This window comes from Garra rufa, chromosome 6, assembly GCF_049309525.1.
Source record: "Garra rufa chromosome 6, GarRuf1.0, whole genome shotgun sequence".
Taxonomy (NCBI): domain Eukaryota; kingdom Metazoa; phylum Chordata; class Actinopteri; order Cypriniformes; family Cyprinidae; genus Garra; species Garra rufa.
In genome coordinates, this window is record NC_133366.1 from 8,907,680 (window position 1) to 8,934,133 (window position 26,454).

At 33.8% G+C, this 26,454-nt stretch overlaps 2 protein-coding genes across 2 annotated transcripts; both read left to right on the forward strand.

Annotated features, from left to right (window-relative positions):
- Nucleotides 1–679: 679 nt before the first annotated feature.
- Nucleotides 680–10,431, forward strand: b3gnt2a (UDP-GlcNAc:betaGal beta-1,3-N-acetylglucosaminyltransferase 2a). The gene is made up of 2 exons (XM_073842283.1): nucleotides 680–869; nucleotides 5,864–10,431. The coding sequence occupies exon 2, from the start codon at nucleotides 5,884–5,886 to the stop codon at nucleotides 7,132–7,134; it is 1,251 nt and encodes a 416-aa protein (XP_073698384.1). The 5' UTR covers nucleotides 680–869; nucleotides 5,864–5,883; the 3' UTR covers nucleotides 7,135–10,431.
- Nucleotides 10,432–12,883: 2,452 nt separating this feature from the next.
- LOC141336820 (uncharacterized) lies at nucleotides 12,884–26,338 on the forward strand. The gene is made up of 9 exons (XM_073842548.1): nucleotides 12,884–12,961; nucleotides 13,039–13,069; nucleotides 14,583–14,996; nucleotides 18,745–19,383; nucleotides 21,763–21,851; nucleotides 21,935–21,993; nucleotides 22,083–22,249; nucleotides 25,609–25,761; nucleotides 25,878–26,338. The coding sequence occupies exons 1-9, from the start codon at nucleotides 12,884–12,886 to the stop codon at nucleotides 26,255–26,257; spliced, it is 2,010 nt and encodes a 669-aa protein (XP_073698649.1). The 3' UTR covers nucleotides 26,258–26,338.
- Nucleotides 26,339–26,454: the final 116 nt, after the last annotated feature.

Consider the following 26,454-nt stretch of genomic DNA (forward strand, 5'->3'; position numbering starts at 1 on the left):
TATAGGAGAAAAAACTCATTTTGAGAAAACGGCCTTTAAAAATATGTATTTTAATTGAATCCTTTGACACAAATAGATAAAGTGCTATAAAAGAAACAATTAACAGTGTCTTTTGGGTGTTTTCGTTTCACTAGTCTAAAAAACACTTTATGAAAAACCAAAAAGCCCAAAATCTCAAATTTGACAGGTGCATGAAGAAACAACATTTTTGCCTGCAGTGCCTCCCATTAATAGAAGCAAAAGTGTTTTGCAATGCAATATGATCACATTAAGTACATAAAGTTCTTATTTTTTGATGTAAGTACATAATAGTTAAAGTGTGTGCCATATAATATAAAGCTTTTTGCATCATTTGCTTGCAAAGCTTAGTAAATGGGGTTGTTACCCTAAGGCAAGTTTTAATCCTTAATAAGAATTCAAATACACATCTAGACAAAATGGTATTTATAAGAAGGTCATGATATTTGCGTAAGGACAACTCTCACCCCACCCTTAAACCGTTTTATATCAGTAGCCTACATGTGATGCATTTCAAACGTCCCCACAAGCATGTTTCACTATGTGTTGTGAGGAGATTATACAAAATTGGCCCCGGCGCGCATAGTTAAACCAGTTCATAGGCGTGCATGTGCGCGCGCCCCCGTCCGTCGTGAGGGAGGTTCAGTCGCTGTCTGCGAGTGAAGAGACTCTGACCTGAATCGACTACATGCGGAACCGCGTGTGGAACAACGACTTTAAATGGGACTTAAGACGTGTAATAAAGAAATAAAAGACAGCAACCACCGTTCCGTTCGGCGGACTGAAGGCTAAAGATGAGATGAGGAAAATGTTCGGTCTGTGAACAACTGTTGTGGACCGCTCTTATACAGGTGAGAGCAGATGCACACATAGACGGACAGTAGCCTACAGGTGAATACAGACTAAATTACAGTTACGAGTTACTTGGAATGTGTCGAAACGATTGAATTAAAAAAACAAACAAAAAAAAAAAAAAATGTCGCTTACAACATGATATAAATGTCTTTGATTTTTTTGTTCTTTGATTTTGATAGGTCTGTTGTTCACCTTAACCACCCTAATTTATAAGTTTTATGGTTTCAATCTATCTAATTATCTGCCTGTCTATCTCTATCTACTATATCTGTCTGTCTATAGAATCTTTAAAGGAATAGTTCACCCAAGAAAATATATACATATATTTATATATTTTGTAATTTTCTCATGTCTGAATTAAAGACTCATTAGATGAATCATATGCAGAGCTGGGTAGATTACTTACAGATGTGACCCTGGACCACAAAATCAAAATGTTATGTATGTTATGTATATAAAATAAAAGCTGCATGAATAAGCTTTCCATTGGTGTATGGTTTGCTAGGATAGGACAATATTTGGCTGAGATCTGAGTGTGCAAAAAAAATCTAAATATTGAGAAAATCGCCTTTAAAGTTGTCTAAATGAAGTTCTTAGCAATGCATATTAATCAAAAATTAAGTTTTGATATATTACGGTAGGAAATTTACGAAATGTCTTCATAGAACATCATCTTTACCTAATATCCTAATGATTTTTGGCATAAAAGAAAAATGTATAATTTTGACCCATGCAATATATTTTTGGCTATTGCTACAAATATAGCCTATCTGTTCGACTTAAGATTGGTTTTGTAGTCCAGGGTCACAAATTGTAACCTGTTACCGATTCTAAATAACATGACAAAAATTGTAGTTTGTAATGCAATCCATTACATTAGACATTTTAGGTAATATAATCAGACTACTTTTAGATTACTTTAGTTTTTTACATTTATTTAGGACAATCTTGTACCATATTGATATAAAAATACAAAGAGTAAGACAACATATTCCATTTGTTGTTATCAGCAACATGAAGTGCATTAAACATTACATTTGGTCAAGGTTTCACAAACTGGGTTTATAAGTTTAAAGCTAATAAATGATTACATCATTACAAATGGTAAATAATAAACCATTTTAAAGTGAACCAAAATAAAACACCTACTGAAAAATGTAAAAAAAAATGTATTTGTTTACCAATCATCTGACCATAACCAACTTCAGAGAACAATGCAAAGTGATACTCAGTTATTAAAATATTTCTTTTTAAATCTCAGGGTTACTTCAAACAAAAACATATTAGGCGAACAAGGTTCAGATGACAAAAAAGTTGGTGAATTTGTGCATTTTAATGTGTTTGAAAGACAAATGTAAAGACCAAAGTAATACGTGGTAAAATAACTAAGTGATAATTCAAATAAAAATTAATGCAGGGTTAAAACACATCTTAAACCTGAAAAGATTTTTGTAAATCAGTGGTCAAATGCTGTGTCGCCACCTGACTAATGACTGATCACTATGTGAATGTCCACAAAACTGAAAGACTTTCTGAGTGTATATAAAATGTAGGCTGTTTTACAAAGGAAAATGTAATAGATAAAAGAGAGGAATTATGGAGAATCAATAAATTATGAATAAATTATTGCTGTTGTGTAAATATTATGTAATCATGCAAACCATAACTGTAGTCTGATTACGAGTATTTTAAAATGTAATTATGTAAGATTACATGTAATCAGTTACTTCCCAGCTCTGATGGTATCCGTACAAATACAGTGACCACTGGATGTCAGTCTACAGAAAATAAGATAACAGTAGGCCTGTTATGCAATAGTTATGTGAGAGAAAAATCTGAATTTAATTAACAAGTAGTTAATCACTGAAAATCTTTTCAAATGATAAATGGTGCAGGTCTAGCATCATTAAATTTGGATATTACACATTTGAGAACTGTTCGATTTTTAATGATTTCAAGCATCCTGTGCTGTTCTTGATTTGAGAGGATTTGTTGTAAATAGCCTACTTAAATTTCAGTCTGTTCCTCACATAAAGCTTACAAAAATAGGCTACTTGAGCTTAACAAATTCTCCGTAATGATAGGAGTATCAACAATTGTGCAGGCTACTCAGAGATGTAATGTACACACACACCTCATTTGCTGTTTATAGTACAGTGTTTATTAGACTACGCCAGCAAAAATGCTGACTAATGTTTCACCTCTAAAAAACACAGTTTAAATATATCTGATGGAAAACAACATTTTCCCTTTTTAGCATGTACTTAGCAATGTTTCGGTTTTCTTTACCATGATGCCGTTTTGCCAAGCAAGCTCTTAAAGGGATAGTTCACCCAAAAATAATAATCCTGACCTTTAATGCTGGGCATAAGCATGTAAACAAGATGTCTGAATCTCAAGAGACAGACTATGATTGGGTTTGGATTGGACTGTGATAATGAGCCGTCACTTAGTCATAGTGTGAAAAGTTCTCTTTGAGGGAGTGCCAGTGAGGTCAAGTTGGGAAAAGATCTAAAGTGCAGTCATAAAATTAAGTTGTTGCCCTAAAGTGAAAGTGAGTTTAATCTCCTACAGCACACAACAGACCACCTTTGACTGTTTAGTGCATGTTAAATGGACAATATGACAAGTTGACATCAGATCTTTGAGACATATTCACGCTTAATACCATAGGGGTGTGGATTTTTTGACTATTTTGCGTTGCAGTTATTTTGCTTTTGCTTATTGCTTTTTCACGCTTGTCTATTATTGTGGTACATAAACCCATGCCTGAACTGCCCATTAAATAAACACAAACTGACATTACTCACTTACATGGTCTTCAGATGGTCTTTTCCTGCAACGTGGACCATACCATAGCTGTTTAGTCAAAGGTCTGGCTACACGAGACTAGGATGAGTCTGACGTTGCACATCTGTAATTGGTGTCATGAGGAGCACATGATGTTGATGAATGAATGAGAGAAGGAAGCTCAACGAAGGATGGTGTGGAGTCTAAAACCTCTAAGAAAGAAAAAAATCTTAAGTTTGATATTTGAAACATTGGCTGATATGCAGCAGGTTCATCCCTTAATGTTCAGGTACAGTTACTGGAAGAGAAAGCCTGGACGCTTCACACCGGATTCACTCATGGATCTCACCCTAGACTTACCCTGCAGATGTCCTCGCTGTGAGTAACGGACCAGCCGTTACTTTAATGTTTTATTAATGTTCATGTTTTTAGCTTGGTCTTTCTCAAACAAGTAGTTCATCCAGAAATTATTTTTTAGGACAAGTTTTTTCTGAGCTTTGTGAAATCATACGACAGCTTTGTGCGTAGAACAAAAGCGTAGAATTTGTTTTTTTACTTCAAAAGACATGCAATATAGAGCACCAATTGTGCTTTTATGGCGTTTTATTGTAAATCTAGTATTAATAGTATAAAGTATTAATATGTAAAAAAAAAAAAAATATATATATATATATATATATATATATATATATATAATAAATATTCTTTTGCATGGAAACAATTGCAGCATTTGAAACTGGCCGAAGTTTCATTTTTGGATGAACTATTTAAGCTCTTTTTACTAGTCTACTAAAACTAACATGCAAATGTTCATTGCACTTAATGGTTGAGGAATTATTCATCTTTTGTGCTTAGTTTTTGGCTTTGCATGAGCCTGCTGCTGATTTTTTTGGGTTGCGGTATAGTATGTGCTACATAAACACCACAAGCCTATAGATCGTAAAACATAAACCTATTTAAATGTGACCCACAACATGGTTTGACATAGTTTTCATTCATTTTTAGCATCATTTTTCCAGTCACATGATCCTTCAGAAATCATTCTAATATTCTGAACATGTATTATTATTATTATTATTATTATGTTGAGAACAGCTGAGTAGAATTTTTTTAGATTTATTTGATAAATATATAGTTCAAAAGAACAGCATTTGTCTAAAATAAAAATCTTTACATAAAAGTTTTAATTTCTATAATTTCTTTTCCCAAAAAAAAGAAAAAAAAATATACTGACTCCAAGTATTACATTGTATAGAGTATCTTATAGTATAGATCTATAGTATAGAACTTTCTATTCATCAAGGAATCCTGAAAAAATGTAATCAGCTGTTTTAAAAATTGATAATAATAAATGTTAATTTTAATAATAAAAGTTATTTTAAAAAGTAAAAATATTTCAGAATGTTGCTGTTTTTGCTGTACTTTGGATCAAATAAATGCAGGCTTGGTGAGCAGGAGAGACTTCTTTTAAAAAACAATAAAAATCTTACTGTTCCAAAACTTTTGACTGGTAGTGCATATTTAATAATTTATTAGAAAGTGATCAAATGAAAATTTTAGTTCCAAATATGAAAGCACCCTAGATCAGAATACTGATGTTCATTCAATTAACAGATGTGTATTAGATGTGAAGTACATTTTCAAAAAACATTTTTCATTCCCCAAAGAACCTTTCACCTTTTCTTATTGTAAAGAAAAATCTAAGAAACCATTTTCCACTGGAAAAAAAACTTTTAGTGGAATAGAAAGTTAAAAGTTTTTCAGTCATAGATGCCAAGGTTCCAAAAGGGTGTTTTTGCAGTGATTCCATAGAAGAACCATTTATTTTTGGTTACCAAAAACCAATTCTGTGAACAGTTTCTAAAAGAACCATTATTTCCTTAGTGTGAGGAACATTTTAATTATCTAAAGAACATTTTCAACTATAAAGAACATTTTGTGCAATGGAAAAGTTCAATGGATTTTAAAAGTTCTTTATGCTACCTTTATTTCATTGTTTGGCGCATTTATTTTGGCTGAGGCTTTAACACATTTAACACTCACAGCTTAAGTCCGTACTAACTGGCTTTGACTAATGTAACAAGCATGTTCCTCCACTCTCCAGGTCAATGTGGTTTGCCCATTGCACTTTCTCCACCATGTTCTCCACACCTCTGTTTCCAGAACCCAACAGCTAACAAATCTCCTTCTGTGTCTTTAGGTGGCGAGGGTATCTTCAAGATGAACAGCAACTGGAAGACCACCAAGGTGCTGGGACTGATGATATTGGCCAACTTTCTCATCTACATCGTGGTGGAAGTGTCCCGAAGCTACGGGCAGGGCCGAGACATCTACAGTCGACGGAAACTGACGCCCAAAACTTTCTGGAAGAAGCAGGAGGTCAGTCCGGCGTTCTGGAATCGCGAGCAGGACCGTCTCGATGACATCTACTACCTAACTCTTGCGAATGGCAGCAAGGCCCCAAACCGCCTTCAGGGAATCACAAGTTGGTTGAATGGCACAAGCCCTTGCAAGCTGGACGTCAGGGTGACGACAGAGATCGAAGACTTTAAATCCCTACCGCAGCGATTCCAGGACTTCTTGTTGTACATGGGATGTAGATCATACCCTTTGATAACGGACGCACCCAACGTGTGTTCTGAACCACCGTACCTCTTGCTTGCAGTGAAGTCCATCGCGCCACATTTTGACAGACGGCAGGCCATCCGGGAATCATGGGGTCGCACTGGGATCCTCGACGGCCGGCGCATTGCCACGGTATTCCTACTTGGCAAAGCGGATGCGACAGACCACTTCCCGGACTTGTCTGAAATGGTCAAGCACGAAGCGGCGCTGTACGGCGACATCCTCCAGTGGGATTATAGAGACTCGTTTTTCAATCTCACCTTGAAGGAAGTTCTCTTTCTGGAATGGTTTGGAACCCATTGCGCTTCTGCAAAGTATGTGTTCAAAGGCGACGACGACGTTTTCGTCAATACGCGGCAACTTCTGGCTTACCTTGGGAACTTTTCGGTGCCCAAGACAAAAGACCTTTTCATTGGCGATGTGATCAGCAATGCCGGGCCGCACCGAACCAGGAACCTCAAATATTACATACCTGAGAGCGTGTTTCGTGGAGCTTACCCTCCTTACGCGGGTGGGGGAGGCTACCTGTATTCAGGTAATCTGGGGCTGCGGTTGAGAACGATCTCCCATATGGTTACGTTGTACCCGATTGACGACGTGTACACGGGGATGTGTCTGAAGAGACTGGGACTAGTGCCAGAGAAACACATGGGCTTTAAGACCTTTGACATTGAGGAGAAGCACAGAGAGAATCCTTGTGCTTACAAAACTCTGATTCTGGTTCATCCCAGGAGTCCACAGGACATGATAAAGATCTGGTCTTGGATTAATGACCCTAAAGCGAAATGTTACATCGCACCTACACAGGACACGAAGGGCGCGAAGCGACGCAGAAAAAACAAATAGAACGCAATGACAGTAATATTTTGCTAACATTCCCGTTAAGTTATAGAAACGTTATTGCTGAATGTTGTTCGGAACATTCAAAACAATCAAGTTTTATACATGTTATTTCTTGGTTATGGAACGTTAAGGGATCATTCCATTATATCATGGGAACGTTACTTTTGAATGTTCTCTGAACATTCTAAAACAAATTATAACAAGAACATTGAAGGAACATTCCACAATATCATAGAGAACTTTGTGGGAATGTTACTTTTGAATGTTCTCTTAACATTCTAAAACAAGCTGTAATAAGTTGTAACATGAACATCATAGGGGTCATTCGATGCCCATTTTCCACAAGTTAATATGATGCTTTAGGGTCCTAATGAAAAGTTTGTAATATACTTTGATTAAAAATTTTCAATGGTAGTGTAAAAAAAACACTCATTTTACCTTTAATAGTTGATACAGATCCATTTTTCAGCAGCAGCTTCTCATATACTGGTGAGAAATGATTCAGGTAAACATAAACCTATTTAGGTAGATCGGCGGCACATTCCCTTCAAAAATCAAATTCAGCCACTGTGTCCTCAGTGGCTCAGATGTCGGTAGTAAATGACTGCTGTGTTTGCTGTTACACCCATCAACTGTACTCCACACTCGCTTAGGCAACATTCTGCTCCAGCGTCGAAACAATGGCTGACAGTTTACTTCTCACTCGAGGCGGGTCTAGGCTAAAACACTGTCTATCATCTGTCGTGGGAGCGGCCTCTGTCGGTGTGACGGCACAACGACAGGCATCTGAAAACGGCTCGATATGAGAAGGGGCAAATTATTTTACTAAATTAAAAGAAAACTACTGGGTGGATCTTTGTCATTCTAGGGTGGCTGTGAGCACACACTCCTAACACACATTTCAGTTCAAACAGCTTGTAAAAGTGCATGTGGCACCGGATGACCCCTTTAAAGGAACATTCCATTATACATCATGGGAATGTTACTTTTGAATGTTCATCTAAGGGAACATTGCCTTATATCATGGGAACATCATGGGAATGTTACTTTTGAATGTTCATCTAAGGGAACATTGCCTTATATCATGGGAACATTTAAAAAACATTAGATGGATGTCCAACTAAAACATTTCAGGAAAAAGGTTCTAGAACAAATGTTCTATTAATGTTACAGGAGGATCGTTTGAGAGAACTTTGCTAGAACATTCCGAGAACGTTCTCTGTTAGCTGGGTCCACTTCTTGCACCAGGTTGACGCAATGATCCCTTAACGTTCACCAAGTGAAGAATGTGAAATGAAAACTTTCTTAATGCACTTTCCTGGTCTCATTGTAAAATACGTGCATTAAGAAAGTTTTCATTTCACATTCTTCACTTTGTGAACGTTAAGGGAACATTGCCTAATATGATGGGAACGTTGCTTTTGAATGTTCTCTGAACATTCAAAAACAAGGATAAAGTTTCAAGAACTTTAAACAAATGTTCTATCAATGTTATGGGAGGAACGTTTGAGAGAACCTTTCTAGAACATTCTGAGAACGTTCTCTGTTAGCTGGGTCCACTTCTTGCACTACGTTTACGCAATGAACCACAATTCACAATGAGACCAGGAAAGTGCGTTAAGAGTTTTCACTTCACATTCTTCACTTTCTGAACATTAAGGGAACATTCCTTTGCATCATGGGAATGTTACCTTTGAATGTTTTCTGAACATTCTAATACAAGGTGTAACAAGTTGTAACATGAACATTAGAGGAAGATTCCATTATATAACGGGAACGTTACTTTTGAATGTTCTCTGAACATTCTAAAACAAGTTGTAACATTTAAAAAACATTAGATGGATGCCCAACTAAAACAATTCAGAAAAAAGTTGCCAGAACTTTTAACAAATGTTCTATTAATGGAATGGGAAGAACGTTGAGAGAACCTTGCTAGAACATTCTGAGAATGTCCTCTGTTAGTTGGGTCCACATATTTGCATCAACTTTTTTTTACTTTGAAGCAATGAATCACAATTTGCAAAGAGACTACACTGTAAAAAGTTTGCACCAGATTCAACTTAAAAACCTAAGTTCAGCAGCTGCCTAAAGTTTTTAAGTTAAATCAGCTTAAAACTACAAGTCATTTTAACTTATTACAATAAAAATGAGTTGATTTAACTTGTAAGTTTAAATGACTTAAGTTGATTTAACTTAAAATCTTAAGGCAGCTGCTAAACTTACGTTTTTAAGTTGAAACTGGTAAAAACTTTTTACAGTGTAGGAATGTGCGTTAAGAAAGTTTTCTCTTCATGTTCTTTACTTTGTATGAACTTGAAATAGAGGTGAATTAACTCCTTCCCTGTCAAATCAACCCGATCTCATGGCAATTCATACATATTTTACAAAGTGGCTTATTTGTAGAAATTTGTTCGAATGGCCACCTTTAACCCTGACCCTAAATCTGACAAAAAACTTACAAAATCAAACCACTGAGGTTGTTCAAATTAGCCACCTCATAAAAAATTGGCCACCCCTAAATTGTCCCCCTTTTTACGAGATGGCAAATTAATAGAAATTCGTACAAATGACCACCCTTAACTCCACCTCTAAACCAGAAAATGCACAAAATTGTATGAGTGAGGTCTTACAAATTTGTAAGAATTAGTCACCTCATAATATACCGGAGATATATGAATTGGTCGTGAGATAGTGTTGACTGATCACAGTTATACACTAGGTAGCGCTATTATGCATTTCCTGAAAGCCTCTAAAAGTAGAGGCTCTGTTTTTTATTTTGATGTATTGCATGTTTAGATATTCATACAACACAATATTCTGAGGGCCATTAAATTTATTTTTGATAAAAAGTGTTGGCGGTGGCTGGCCACTTTTTTCAAAAACACTGGCAGGGACAGAGTTAAACCTCTCAGCCTCACCGTTTATGCCTTTGTTTACTCAAAATGAGTAAAATATGATGCACTCTGATGCATATTGACATAAAGAAATCAGGGTGTATTTTCATAACAAGAAAGAGTGAGACTGGTGTGTTTATTTTGTGTATTTTTATGTTGTTTTAATTTATGCCTGCATTTGTGTGTTGAGCTGTTTGACTTATCGCATTAAACTTCTGTGTCCTCAGAAAGCTGCTTCCTCAGAGTGTTCTCCAACTACGCTATCACCAAAAGGATAATAATAGCTGTTTTATTACTTAATTTGTATACTGTTTGTGCAAGTGAGCGGTGACCTTTGCACCATTGTTTGCACCATTGTTGTACAGTACGGTCAACAAAAATAAAGTTGTGTCTGTGTTGGAAAGTTTATGATCACATAATCCTAGTCCTCACGCTTCATTAAAAAAAGTAATTTATTTTATATTTTAATTGGGATTTAAAAAGAAAAACTTAAATTTAGATGCAAAATGAAGTGGCAGTGAGTACGCTATAAAATATGCTATTTCAAATTATAGATATTATAAAATCAAATTAAATTAAATCAAATTATAAATCAAATTAAAAAATATTTCAAATTCATATCGATTCATATTGAGTGCATTATTTAATTCTTATAACATTAATATTTAACTTATTTAATTTGTAGTAAACTATAAGTATTTAAATAATTCACCCTTATAGGCTATGTGTGTCTGAGCTTATTTATTCATTTATTTATTTTAATGATTTTCTGCACTTACTATACTATATATTTTAGTGCGGTAAAAGTACTACAATTTATTATACTAGTAATTTTATAATAAATCAAAAAGCCTTGAAAAAACTAGGGAGTTAAAATGGCAGCTGCGGCCAATGATTGATCCTCTGCTGCCATCTTCTGGTTATATGGGTAATTTCATGTAATTTTCATCTTAAAAAGACTTTGTTTTTCCTGACATTTTTTTCATGTCTTTATGAATGAAAAGTGAATCTTTGAAGTGAATTTTATTGCACAGCTGTAGAGTTTAAAAATAATGAAGGCTTTAAAATATTACAAGATGTGTTCATGACTATGAAGGCAAGTTACTGAGTATCAAGAATACGATTAAGATAGTGTTTAGCCGTCAGCATTTAAATGTACGACTATGCAGGTACTCTCCTGGGATTACCAGGCTCAGCATTTAAATTATATGTTGTTAAATAATATGAAACTCAATGTTCATGCCACTATCATTATTTATAATATTGCAATTATTATTTTTCTCAGTTTCTGATAAGAACAAGGCAGTAGAGGAGTCTCAAGAGTATGGCAAGCCATTGTAGCTTAAAATATACTAAGCATTATTCCTCGTAATTGCATTTTTACTAGTAACAATTCAATTAGAGAGCTCTATAATTCAATTTTTACTAGTAACAATGCCAATTAGAGAGCTGTCTAATTAAATTTTTACTAGTAATAATTCCAATTAGACAGCTCTCTGATTCAGTTTTTACTAGTAATAATTCCATTTAGTAAGCTCTCTAATTTAATTATTACTTGTAAAAATGCAATTACAGAGCTCTGCACTTAAACATATCTTTAATGTGTTGAATTGTAGAGCTCTGTAATTGCATTTTTACAAGTAATAATTAAATTAGAGAGCTCTCTAATTGGAAGAGAGCAATTACAGAGCTCTCTAATTCAGTTCTTACTAGTAACAATTTCAATTAGAGAGCTCTACAAATAATTTTTTGCTAGTCATGTCTCCATTGACTTCCATTCTTTTTAAATTAGCTCTACAGCAGAATTTTTACTAGTAAGAATTACAGTTAGAGAGCTCTACAATTAAATTCTTACTAGTAACAATTACAATTAGAAAGCTCTCTAAACCAATTTTGTTTACTAGTAATTATTCCAATTACAGAGCTCTCGAATTCCATTGTTACTAGCAGGAACTGAATTAGAGAGCTCTGCATTTAAACATATCTTTAATGTGTTTTTTTACTAGTAAAAATTTAATTGTAGAGCTCTGTAATTGCATTTTTACTATAAATAATTAAATTAGAGAACTCTCTAATCGGAATTGTTACTAGTAAAAGCTAAATTAGAGAGCTCTTTAATTGCAATTATTACTAGTAAAAATTGATTTAGAGAGCTCTCTAATTGGAATTGTTACTAGTAAAAATTTTGTTGTAGAGCTTTGTAATTCAAAATGAATGGAAGTCAATGGAGACATACGACTATTAAAAATTTATTTGTAGAGCTCTCTAATTGGAATTAGAGAATTGTTACTAGTAAGAATTGAATTAGAGAGCTCTCTAATTGTAATTGCAACTAGTAAAAATAGATTTTTGAGAGCTCTCTAATTGGTATTGTTACTAGTAGGAATTGAATTATAGAGCTCTCTAATTATACTGTTACTAGTAAAAATGCAATTACGACGAGTAACGCTTAGTATATTTATGGCTAAAACGGCTTGCCATACAAGAGTGTCCACCTATTTATGGCACATATAAAATGAGCTTCAGCGGAAATTTACGAGCTAGCTTATCATTATGAGGAAGTTGTAAAGAACGCTCTGTGCATGTGTTTAATTCTGTATACGTAGTACATAGAACGCTAGTATTCCATTTCGTCTGGCCAACTTTAATATTTATGCGTTCGAGAGGCGCCCTCTGTCGGATCAAGAGCGCGCCGCACCTCATACAATATAAGCCTCGTTCATTGAGTCATGCGCCACAGGTAAACTTACCTCATTAACTACAGATATAATACAGGTGATGCTGGTGGCCTCTTCCGTTTAGTACTTTAAAACAAGCATCTGACAACAACGTAGAAAGTTCACGAGCATAAATCTAAAATGCCACGAAGGCATTTCTTGAGTAGATACAGTCTTCTGATATTAATCTATTTGTCAGGTTTGCAAAGCAGCTTTGAGGTGAGTAACTCATCGATGGTCATCTGATGGCGGTCTAATCGCTGCACGTTTCATTTATATTATCTGTTTTTTGGCAGATCAACAGATATGGTGGCCAAGCATCCGCAGGTACACAGCTGTCAGTCACATTTAGCCTAATGTGAATGTAAAATCATGTGAATGTTTATTTATTTTCTGTCCTCAGGGGGGTTTCAAACGTTTTGAAGCAAAATTTCCTAAAACGTAAAGACGTCAGTATGTTTTTTTACGTGTGAAGACACATAATAATGCCTAAGAAAGATTGTGAGGTATTATTAAGGAAATTAAATGCTAAATTTGTCGTTATAGTGAAATGTAAATAAAATATTTACTTTTTAAGTATCTCTCTAAGTGTATAGTTTGTTTATAACCAAATAAGAGAAACATATATAATTAACAGCCTAATGTATAACACTTTCACAATAAATATCAGCAGCTTTGCAGTACAGAGAAAAAAAAAACTAATTGAAAAGATACAACATATATATAATTGTGTACAAAATTATACTTGTATTTTGTTTTGATATAAAACAGCACATTTATATGTTGTTTTGCAACAAACTTTTTTATTTATTTATTTGTGTTGAAGATTATTTTATTTAGATATTTTGAAGGATACATTTTCTAAAATGTTTGCCATCTTATTTCTTCTTATGTATATTGTATTTTGTAAGAATTTATTTCAGAATACTATTTTTTTTTTTTTTTTTTTGAAATTTTATACAAAATATACTATTATTCTATTATTATTATTTATTTATTTAATCTTTTATTATTTTATCATTTAAATCCTGGCATAAGTAATCCTGGAATAAGTAGTCTATTATTATTTATTTTTTATTATTTTTATCATTTAAATTCTGTCATTTTTACTCCAATTAAAATATTTAGATGTTTTAGGGAGTAAGTGATCTATTTTTTTTATTTTTATTTATTCTTTTTATTATGTTTTTTTATCATTTAAATCCTGTAATTTTACTCCAATAAATGTTTAGATATTTTAGAAAATAAATGGTATTTTATTTCATTTTATTTTATTTTTTATTAGCAAAGTATATTACTATATATAATTTATATACTCTTATTTTTGGTCATTTAAATGCCCTGTAGCTTTTAATATTTAGATAGTTTGGAGGATGAATTTCCTTAAATGCTTGCTGTCTTATTATTATTATTATTATTATTATTATTATTATTATTATTTGTATTCATTTAAATCCCCTGTAATTATTTAGATATTTGTGGAGATAAATTTACTGACATGCTGGCTATTATATGTCATCTTATTATATTTTTATTATTATTAACATTATATTTAATAATATATTTATTATTGTATATGTGTGTGTGTATATATATATATATATATATATATATAAAATAATTTTTTTTTTTTTTTGAATAATTAAATTCCTCTTCATTTTCCTTCAATTAAAATATTTAGATATTTTTAGGGAATAAGTGATTTATTATTATATACTATGACCAACATATGTTGTTATATATCATTTTAATCTAATTTATTTTTGGTAATTTTAATGCTTTAACTTTTCCTCTTCACTAAAAATATACGTGTGCTAATATGTTGTGTCTGTCTCATCAGGTGGAGGCCGTGAGCGATACGCGTTCTTTGCTTTGCGGAGCTGCCATCAAGTCCTCCATGATGACAGCGGTGAGATCTTCTCCCCTGACTTCCTGTGCTCGAACCCCCCCGTGTGGTGCAACTGGACCATCCAGGTGCGTCCTGGCAAGCGTCTGGAGCTCTACCTGGAGGACTTGACTCCCTCAGACGCCTGTCAGCAGAAGAGCGATCAGATCCATCTGGATGAGTATCCAACAGCTGCGGGAGGACAGAGGATCCTGGAAAGGTGCTGGAGAAAGGCCCGATACACCTCTGTGTCCAATACGGTTCAGGTGGTGCTGCTCATCGATGGGAACCGGCCCAACCCTTACAGGGGCTTCTATGGACACTATAAAGCTTTCGGATCCCCGGATTCTCCTGATCCCATCTATGAAGGTCAGTGAGTTTGATATAATTGGGTGTGTGTGTGTATATATATATATATATATACATACATACATACATACATACACACACACACACACACACACACACACACACACACACACACACACACACACACACACACACACACACACACACACACAGTTTACTTAATATTAAAGTATGTGCTTTTTAATTTCTGTTTTATACCATTTCAGTTTTAGTTTCATGATGGTTTTGCTTAAACATTAGCAGAATTTTAAAATGGCCCTAAAACGATTTATTATTGCTATTATTTTTTTTTTTTCAAAATATTTTTATTAACATTTTGTGCAGATACAACATCTTATGTATGCAAAAGTTAGTAATCCACAGTTCTGCTTTTTGTCTCACCCCCAATCCCCCTAACATCCCGGATACAAAACACAAACAAATAACAATAACACTGTAAGTGATTATTGCTATTATTTAATTTTACTGTGTATATATTTTATTTAAATCTTTTTAATATGATTAATAATATTACTATTTGTAATTAATAAATAATACTATTTTATATTAATAATTTATTTTATTTTGCATTTGTTATTAGTGTATCATCTAAAATATTTAGATATTTTGAGCAATAAATGTTCTGACAAAAAAAATCAATAATAATGAATTAATAAAATGTATAATTAATAAAATGTATTTATTATCAATTCATTATTTATCATTAATTCATAATTTGTTTAATATGAAGTAATACTAATTAACTTATTAGTAACTATTATTAATATAATAATATACTTGTGTCCTCTAAAGAATTTAGATATTTTGGGGGGAAAAAAAGTTCTGAAGTGCTCACTCTTTTAATATTAAAATGATATTATTATTATTATTATTATTATTATTATTATTATTATATTTTGTAATAATAATTAATTAATTAGTTAATAATTTGTGTGAGTATGTGTGTGTATGTGTGTGTGTATATGTGTATATATATATATATATATATATATATATATATATATATATTCATTCATTCATTCAACCCCCCCAGAGACTGCAGTATTTAACAAATTATTTTTGCTCTTTCTGAAGATCTAGGACTAAATTGCATCTACAACAGTTTTCTGGGATATTAAAAGTGATAATGTCAATATATAATGTAATGTTTTTGAGTTATAGGATTTTTTAATAACACAGCTATGTCAGAATTATTCAACCCCTATTCAACATTGCTGTTTAAGACAGTTATTTTTATGGTCAGGAACATATGATGGTAAATATGGTAAAGTCAACAGAGAGCTCACACAAAATCAATAGAGAAGAAATAGTTTGTTATCTTAAAACTATGTGAAGATTTCTAAGACATTACAAGTCCCTAGAGACACAGCTGGCAGCCGTATTCCTTAGATTAAAGTGTGTTGAACCAGAAAACCTTTGAGGGTGTTGAACAAAAAAGCACAATATCATATAATGTTTGATCAGATCAACTGAGAAAAACTTGCAATGTACAGCTAAAGACTTGCGAGACGACCAGACAATAGAAGGAAAAATATTTCAATCCTGTGTACAAGAGGAACACTAGACAAGTGTAGTCTTCATGTTGAGGAATCTTGCTGAATACCACTCTTGACCAAGAAGAACAAAAAGGCTGCCTTGAACATGCCAAAATTCATTTGGATAGACCTGTGGAGTTCTGGAAGAATGTTTTATGGAGTGATGTGTCCAAACTGGAACTTTTTGGGCGTATGGATCAGAGGTATGTCTGGTGCAAAAATGACAAAGCTTATACGCAGAAGAACACCATCTCCATCATCAAACATGGAGGTGGGCCAGTCCTGTTATGGGGTTGTTTTACTGTAGCAGGAAGTGGAAAACATGACCATGCAAAGGATATCATTGATTTATTAAAGTATCAGACCATTTTGGCAAACATTGTGATGCCTTTTGTGCAAAGTCTGAAGCTAATAATCAATGGACTTTCCTGCAGGACAATCATCCCAAAGTATACGTTAAATCTACTTACGCTTGGTTTAGGAATCTGTCATAGAATGTTTTTAAGTGGCCTGTTCAGTTTCCAGATTTAATTCTCATTGAAAATACATGGTTGAATTTGAAGCAAGCAGTGGCAAAGTAAAAACCAAAGATTATCAGTGATCTGAAAGCTTTTTCAGGGGAGGAATGGCCCAAGATTGCAGCAGAAAGGTGACAGAAGCATCTAAGCACTTCCAGGCAGTGTTTATTGGTGGTTTTAAAGAATAAAAGATTCTACACCAAATTTACTTTCAGGGGTTGAATAATTTTGAACATGAATGTTTAGAGCCAATTCGATTTCTTTCATTATTCATCAACCTACGTTCTCAGAATTACTCAAATGTGTATTAATAAACTTTCTTTAATAGTTTACTCATGCCTTTGTTGAATTGTTTTCACAAAATGTTCTCTGCAGCAAAATGTCTTGCAGGTCAAGGGGGTTGAATAATTTTGATTGCAACTGTGTGTGTGTGTGTGTGTGTGTGTGTGTGTGTGTGTATATATATATATATATATATATATATTTTTTTTTTTTTATAAAATGCTGAAATGCTCACTCTTTTATTATTAAAGTATATTATCATTATTATATTTTATTAAATTTAAATGTTTTAGGAAAAAATATATAATTAAAAATGAATTCATATTTAGAAGTAATAAATAATATAATATACTTAATAGTCATAATTTATCATTAATATGATTAAATACTAATTAACTTTATTAATTATTATTAATATAATAATATACTTGTAAATTGTGTGTCCTCTGAAAAGTGTAGATATTTTGGGAAATAAAAAAATACTATTCTGAAGTGGTCAGTTTTTTAATATTAAAAATATAGTATTATTGTATTTTGTAATTAATTTAATAACTTGTGTGTATCAGTGTTTTTGACAACCATCTTAGATTTAGTCTTAGTCTTTTGGACTAAAATGCTTCTTAGTTTTAGTCAAATTTTAGTCACTTCTATATGTGATAGTTTTAGTCCAATTTTAGTCGACGATAAGTCAAATAGGTTTTAGTCAAAAAAAGGGAAAAAAAGTAGTCTTTTAACAAATTAATGTAGGTCAGTAAGTATTTTGCTGTTGGGTAGTGTCACTTATAAGTTCTGAAAATAGCAGATCTATAGTTCAACACAATGTGAGCTTCCGGATCGTTTATTTTCACCAATAATTACAATAATGAAGGAATGTTTTAGAACATAAAAGACAAACAAGGATGGAATGCTAAAACGGCTTGCCATACTAGTATAGCAAAGAGTATTTAATGCTAAAACGGCTTGCCATAGCGTCAGATACTTTTTAAGTTTTAATTGGCATGCACAATAAGCGGAAATGTCATGCATTTTAAACGTCTGACGGACCACCCACTAACATTTTCGTCTATTCTCGTCTCGTCAACGAAAACTCACACACGTCTCGTCATGTTTTAGTCATCAACGAGCCATTTTTATCTCGTTATCGTCATGAAAAAAAGTGGCGTCAACTAAATGATTTCGTCATCGTTGACAAACAACGTGTGTGTGTGTGTGTGTGTGTGTGTGTGTGTGTGTGTGCGCGCGTGCGCGCGTGTGCATGCTCAATCTTTTATTATTAAAAGTATATTATTATTTTTATATTAAATGCTAATATTTTAGGAAAAAATAATTAATGAAGAATTAATATTCATATTTATAATTAATATCATTAGAAAATTATCATGTTGTCTCATGACTCTGTATTTATCTTAACAGACATTCCTGTAGACGTGATAGCAGCATTAGATGGTGATGGAGATGCAGTTACAGATTCTCCAGCAGGTGTGAGAGACATCACAGCAGATACTCAGGAATCAGGACTCAACAGACAAACACCTGCTGGTCTGACCAGCTCTGTGAAGTTGGGATCCTCCCTGACCAATGAATTTCCTGTAGGGAAGAGGGAATCCTGGAAAAAGAATCCAACGACAAATTCATCTCCTCACGCTCTAGCGTCTGGTTACCACGGTAATGATGCCATCGATGATGATGCATACTACGATGATGATGATTTCTTTGCAGCGCCGCAAGAAAAAGCCGGTCAGTGGGCCGCTGAGACCCAGAAAAACAAACCCAAAAGTGGACCAGCTCAAATACGCCCCAGATACCAAGCGGCTTACGGACAAGTCTCAGACATGGCCCTCAGCGCACACACGCGCATGCCACACGCCAAAGCTGCTGCTCGCTCTCCGTATGCCATGCGCAGGAATGTGGACGCACAAGCACACTCTTCTGGTCAATCTGAGGTGGTCAGAGCCAAAATGGCGCCTGGTGCTGGAGGAGTGAGGGGGGAGAAAGTGGGACACTGGGACGATGAGGAAGGCATTTCCATGGAGATGACAGCGATCGTGGGCGGTGATGCAGTACCTGTAATGCAACCTAAATTACTCCGCAAATCAAAAGGTGCAAAGATTACATTTTGCATAAAGAGCCCTTTATCCACCTATTTCTTCTCATAAAAGTGGGTGTGGCCATTTGTACATTTTATGGGTCGTTTCGTCTCTTCCGAAAAAGTTCATTTGCTGCTTGCAAATTGGTGTGTCTCACTGTATTATTTCAATGTACACTGCAAATAATGCTTTTCTTACTTACATTTTTTGACTTGTTTCCAGCCAAAATATCTAAAAATTTTCTAGACAAGTAAAAATTATTTTCAGAAAAAAACAAGTCCAAATTAAGTGAGTTTTTGCTTAAAACAAGCTAAATAATCTGCAATAGGGTAAGAAAACAAGATTATTTTTCTTACCCCATTGGCAGATTATTTTGCTTGTTTCAAGCAAAAACGCACTTAATTTTGAGTAGTTTTTTCCGAGAACAAGACAATTTTTAGATCTTTTGGCTGGAAACAAGACAAAAATCTAAGTAAGAAACATTTTTTTGCAGTTTTTTATCTTAATTATGAACACACTGGTTTGTAGTGAAAACAGTTTTACCATTTTTTTCACTTTGTTATTCTTCTCGTTATTTCTTTATAGCGACTAATGAACCAGAAGTCTCACCCATAGGCTTACTTTTTATTTATTATTATTATTATTATTTTTTTTTTTGGCATTGTAACATTTTTATGAAAATAGAACACACTTTACCACTTATAATTTTCTAATTACTTGAAAGAGTATCTAAAATATTAGCTTAATGATTTTTTTATTGTTCCTGTTATTATGATTATTTTCATGGGATAATATTAACAATATTGATATACGGTTCAAAAAGATTATTATTATTAGTAGTAGTAGTATGCAAGGGGTAATGTTAACAATGATAACTTATTAATAATGTTATTGTTTTGATGATGCAAGAAGTAATCGTAACTTTATTACTATATTGTAAATGTTTTTTAATTCATTTTGATTAAAATAAGCATACATTCAATTCTGTTAAACATAATGGCATGACATACAATTGTTGCAATTACAATTTACTTGATAGTAAATGTATGTACTTTTTAATTTCTCCGTTTTATACCATTTCAGTACATTAGTTTCATTATGGTTTTGCTTGAATCCTTTGCAGGATCCTAAAGTGGCCCTAAATTATTATTATTATACATTATTATATTATTATTATGCAATGGGTATAATAATTAATTCATTATTTTATTTATTTTATAATTATTTTATTAACGCTTAATAATTTTAGTGCTGTCAAACTATTAATTACATATAAAATACATGTTTACATAATGTGTGTATTTACGTATATTTATGTGTGCATAAATACACACATGCATGTGTATATATATTTTAAAAAAAGTTTATATATTAAATATATTTATATAAATTATATGAATATAAATATGCATGTGAATTAATATATGTAAAATATATGTGTGTATTTATATATACATAATATGCGTGTACCATGTATATTTATGTCAACAAAAACTTTGGAAGCGATTAATCGTTGAATTATTTTATTGATGTTACTACTACTACTACTACTACTACTAATAATAATATTTTAGTTTTATGTATTAGTTTATTTTAAATGTAAACCAGACATTTTACGTTTATCAAAGTTTTTCTTGCATTAACCTTCTACATTCATTCTACAGGGAAAACTCACCAGCAAACCTTACAAAATGCCACCCAGGACATGCATTTACCTGGGGGTGAGAAGTGCTTTCAAATAGTTTAAAGGGGACATTGGATGCAAAATTAATTTTTTTTTTTTTTTTTTTTTTTAGTCCCCCAAAAAACTAAACGGTCTCAATTATAAAGCCGTTTTGATTTTCTGAGCAGTATCATGTCATATTGCTCAAGCCCCGTCCACGACCAATGACGGACTGTCCCGTATTTTCTCCGCGCTTTGAGCAGCTGTAGCGACAACGTCTCAAAAGCAATGCAGATGTTTTGTAGTTTGATGTAAAAGTGAACATAAGAGTGTTTTTTTTTTTATGGTAACACCAACGAATACACAAAGACAAAAGAGAGGGGAGGAGTGAGCAAAGCTCATTAACATTTAAAGAGACATGCACAAAAATGGGTCGCTGTGAACAGAGCTGTTTTTGACAAGATAAAAAGGGTGTCGTTTTACACAACCATTGAGGAATTTTAACCAAAGCTTGTTGTAGACATTTCATGAAGACCATAAAGAAACATACCAACTTGTGGAAAATGGGCATCTGATGTCCCCTTTAACAACTATTCGGCTACCAAATACATTTTATTTTTACAAAAGTAGTTTTAGGTTACGATATAAATCTATACTGACATTCTGATGATGTCCAATCAGAGCTCTTGTTCGAGGTGAGTGTTGAAGTCAGACTGGAGCCTGAAGATCATGAAGAATCCTTTTCCCTACGATCTTCTCTAGAGACCATGGTGAGGCTCAGCATTATGATTCTCTTTATAGATATTCAATATATTGCTGTCGAGCAACTGACGTGCTCAATATTGGTTTACAGATACGAGAATCATTTGGACATCTCACTCCAAAGAGCCTGGACTTCAAAAGAATGAAAAAGTAAGCATAAAGTTAATTAATCAGTCCTAAAGCATATTAATTGTATTCTTGAACTAATCTGCTGACACTGTTGGCCATTGTGTTTCCAGATTGAGTTCTAGTGTTTTGTTCATCGTGTGGCTGCAGTTTGAGAAGACGGTTGTAGGGTTGCAGACACACAGGGATCTTCAGGCCAGTCTGCAGGGGTTGAAGGGTAGAAGCATCAAATCCCAAACCACCGCAACTCAGAGAGTCATTGCGTCTGTCTCCACTGAAGGTGCTTTCACACCACACGTGCATTGATTTGTTCTGTGGTCTTTCAGGTGATTCTGTATTCACAGAAACCTTACTCTTACCTAATGCTAGCCAATAGCATATCTCTTTCTCTGTCTCTTACACACACACACGCTGCTCTTTGCAGGATTATTGCTGTGTATACTGAGGTATAGAGTTTAACCAAAGGTCAACCCATGGCCAGCTGCATAAACTGTTTACATAATCTTTAATGTTTTAATCTTCTTTAATTTTTTTTATATTGTAGTTTTTATTTTTAAAAAAAATCCTTTTTTTTTTTTTTTTTGACGTTTTAGTCATTTTTCAATTGAATGTCTATTAGGGCTGCTCGATTTGGCAAAAATCATAATCACGATTATTTTGGTCAATATTGTAATCACGATTATTTAACACGATTATGACTGGCTCCAAAACTTTATATTAGTGATTAATTTAAAGATAGCAATACAGCAGAAAAAAAGAGTAAAAAAAAATAAAAATACTTAATACTTTTATGCAACTCTAAAGTAGTCTAACAATACTACAGAAATTTAATGTAATTATTTGAATGTAAAATAAAACTTCACTGTAATAGTTAAACTTGCTTTGTTTCTTACTAAAACTACAAAAGTCCTTCATTCAAGAGCAGTGAGTCATTTTTTTTTCTCTTTGTATTTTGACGTTTTATTAATATTAAGCACAGAGATGGCAGAAGGAATATTATTTGTTGCTTTAAGTGCCACACGGATTCAATATACTGCTACACACGTATTTTCATTCTTAACTGTTTATGATCATTTAAGACATAACTGACAAGGGTTTTCATGAATAATCACCAAGCGCCTCATTTTGAAGTATTTTTGTGTGTATTTGACCGTTTAGGCACGCACCTTGAGCTAAAATATAACTTTACATGTCCGTGTTATGCTCCGTCTCTGAGCGCATACACAGAACAGTGCAAGTTTTCTTACGCTCTTTTAAAAACACAACATCACAGAAACATTAATAAATCAAGCACGTCCCATTTTATAAAAAAAAGTTACATGATTTTGCTGATTTTCATGTGAAATTAGAGGAGCAAATGCGCACCACTGGTAAGGGGGCGGAGTGGGGCACAATAATAGTTTCATCTCGATTACATCATTTTCATGATCGTTTGAAGCGAAACCGAATTTCGACTAATTGCACAGCCCTAATGTCTATATAGTTTGTTGTTTTAGTACTTAATGGCTATGTTTATGCAACTGGCTCCCACCGGTTTCTTAAACTCTGTCCTTTACAGCATATATTATGGTTGCCTTTTAATTTGCGTATTGATTTGATTTGATCTAGAACTACAAAAACTGAAATCAACCACTACTTTAGACTGGAGATTTTTTTTTTTTTTCATTAATCTAAATGTCATATTTGTGATATGACTTTTTGGGAGGGGGGCTTTTTTTTATTAAATTAGTTAAATAAATTGATTCTTAACTGTCAACATTCCTACTAATGGGATACTTGGTGCTTTTTTTAATGGCGATTTTTCCCTATTACATATCTTAGTAATCATCCTAAATTTGACATCTCACACAAAATTCCTGTGAAAACTTTTGAAATCGGAAATGGAAATGTATGCATTTATATATTGAAGACAAAATTGTTTATATTATATCAGCGCTGAATTATTCTATTGATGTTAATATTAATACATTTACATTTTTTTTAAATATGAACCAGACATTTTAATTTGATCAGTTTTTCTTGTATTAACCTTCTACTTGGTACTTTAAATACTTTCACAGGGCTCTTCCCTCTAGTGGGCGATGTCAAGTGTCATATTACAATTTACTACAATATTGTATAATCAACTTTTTTATTTTGTAGTATAAATAATATAGTGAAAAATTGCTACATTTGTGACAGAAAAATGTATTTTTTTTTTTATGATTTCATTTTTCCATAGGCAGTGGCTATGTGCACTAAGTGTAAATGGCGATAGGCTATTTTCAGTAAGTGCAATAAGCAATTAGATGCTATTTACACTGTGCAAATAGCAGGATTTTTAGCAATATGTTATTCACACTAAGTGCAAATAGCTATAGATTCTGTTTACACTGTTAAAATAGCAGGATTTTCTGCTATTTAACTAATTCCAAATAGCAGCAATTATCTGCATCTCAGTATTATAGTACATTATAAAATAGTATGCAATAATAATGTATTGTGTAAGTTATAATTTTAATTCAAATTATTAAATGGATGCCACCTTATTAGGACAATATAAGCCTTTCCTACACCTACCCTAGCCAATACTTTTTCAACTTTTTGATTATTTCCTTCATTTTAATTACAAATTAAATGGCTTTCCGATGTCATATGAGATTTGTAACTAGAGAAAAACCCCATTTGAACCCAGTCGATCATGTCAAAAACTGGAGCTGTTGTTTGACAAACATTTTAGTAGTGTTGACTAGCCCAATCAGGCGTTGGTGGGCGGAGTTAGTGTAAATAGCCTCTGCCAACAAGGCGGGCTGTAGAGACAGAGTGCATTTAGGCCACACCCACACCAAGGGGGGGGGGGGGGGGACAGTCCAACACTCTCCATTGACTTTGTATTGCGGGAAGCAGACTCCTTGTCATTTCTGACTCATAACAAAAAACAGAACAATGTCTAAAAGCTGCTGTGAGACAAGGTTTACAGCAAACAAGCTAAAAAACACAACTACATTTTTATAAGATGTTGACCCAAAAAACAAGAGTTTAAGGACACAAAGTTGTGGATGTCAGGGTATTTCTCATTGGGCCATTCAGTTGGATCATTTCTCCAACAAAAGGAAGGTAGGGAAAGGGTGCACTGACATGGACCAATAATATTTAGTTTCTCAATATATCTCCTCCTTTCAGGGTGGTGAAATAATCCTTTGACATGGTTAAATAATGAATGTTTACTGTCGCCGTTAAATTTCCCTCCAGCGGGCGTAGTTCTCAGAGTAATGAGACACATTGCGCTCTACTTTTGTGTTCTTAAACACTCGTTTTTTTTAGGCCGACAGCTGAATAAAATGTAATTGTGTTTTTTAGCTTGTTTACTGTATACCTTGCCACATAGCAGCTTTTAGACATTGTTTGATTTTTGTTATAAGTCAGAAATGACAAGGAGGCAGCTTCCCGCAATACAAAGTCAATGGAGATCGTTGGTTCTTTTTTCCCCCGGTGGGCGTGGCCTTCAGATTATGACGCGTGGCACTCTGTCTCAATTTGCACTTACTATAAATGGACTCTTTTTTTTCCATATGGTCAAAAGATGGACAAATGATCTTACCAAAAAAGTGTTTATCTGAATTATTTCTGAACAGGCCATTTGTGTGTTTGTTTGAACAGACATCAATGAGTGTGAGACGCAAATGGTGGTGTGTGACGCTCACGCTGAGTGTGTGAATCAGTTTGGATCGTACTCATGTCACTGTACACATGGTTACCGTGAGGCTCTTCATGAGACCGGAGCCAGCATTTGTGTGGCGTCTACTGAACCTGGTAAGAAATTTACGTTCAAAAGTTTATATTGACAGGTTTAGTGGGAGATTTCAGACATTCAATGACAATTCTGCCATTACCTTTTCTAACTTCATTTTTTTTTTTTCACTTTCTAGACTGTAGTTGGAAATCATCTCCCACAATCCTCAGGGGCGTTTACGCCATCGTCAGCCTGCTTGTGTTGCTCATTGTGCTGTTGCTGTTGGTGGCATTTCTTCTGCATCATCGATATTATAGAGGCTCGTTCCTTCCTCGCTGCCAGAAATCGAGCGCTAGCAGTGTTGTGGAAACCGCTGCCAATAATGAGGACAACAATAACACAGGAAATGATGGCAGCGGTGGTGCAAACCCATCCATATTCCCCCCACCACCTCCATCTATGAGGATTTCCAAAGACGGCCACCGCTCTCTGGACCTGCCGCTATTGCGTTTCAGCTCTTTAGTGCCTCCTGATGGATTTAGTAGTAAAATACATTCAGAGAAACACCAGTTTTGATGTTACTCAGTGTTACTCTTGTCTGAGAGTATTGTCACTAAATGCACTGCACCTCACTGAGTGTGGGACTGGTCTTACTTGTACTAGTGAGCTATTTATTTCCCTGCTTCTTTGTTCTTTTGTTAGTTTATGATTTTTGGAGTGGGGATTTCTTTTTTTGGTAAATGATTGGCTTGTTTTCAGTCTGTATTTGTATT

Excerpts from the sequence above, each read along its gene's own strand:
- b3gnt2a (XM_073842283.1), top strand. The coding sequence starts at position 5,884 with ATGAACAGCAACTGGAAGACCACCAAGGTGCTGGGACTGATGATATTG.
- LOC141336820 (XM_073842548.1), top strand. The coding sequence starts at position 12,884 with ATGCCACGAAGGCATTTCTTGAGTAGATACAGTCTTCTGATATTAATC. Across the intron at positions 14,997-18,744 it reads TCCTGATCCCATCTATGAAG|ACATTCCTGTAGACGTGATA; the intron begins GTCAGTGAGTTT and ends TTATCTTAACAG. Across the intron at positions 22,250-25,608 it reads TGCGTCTGTCTCCACTGAAG|ACATCAATGAGTGTGAGACG; the intron begins GTGCTTTCACAC and ends TTGTTTGAACAG.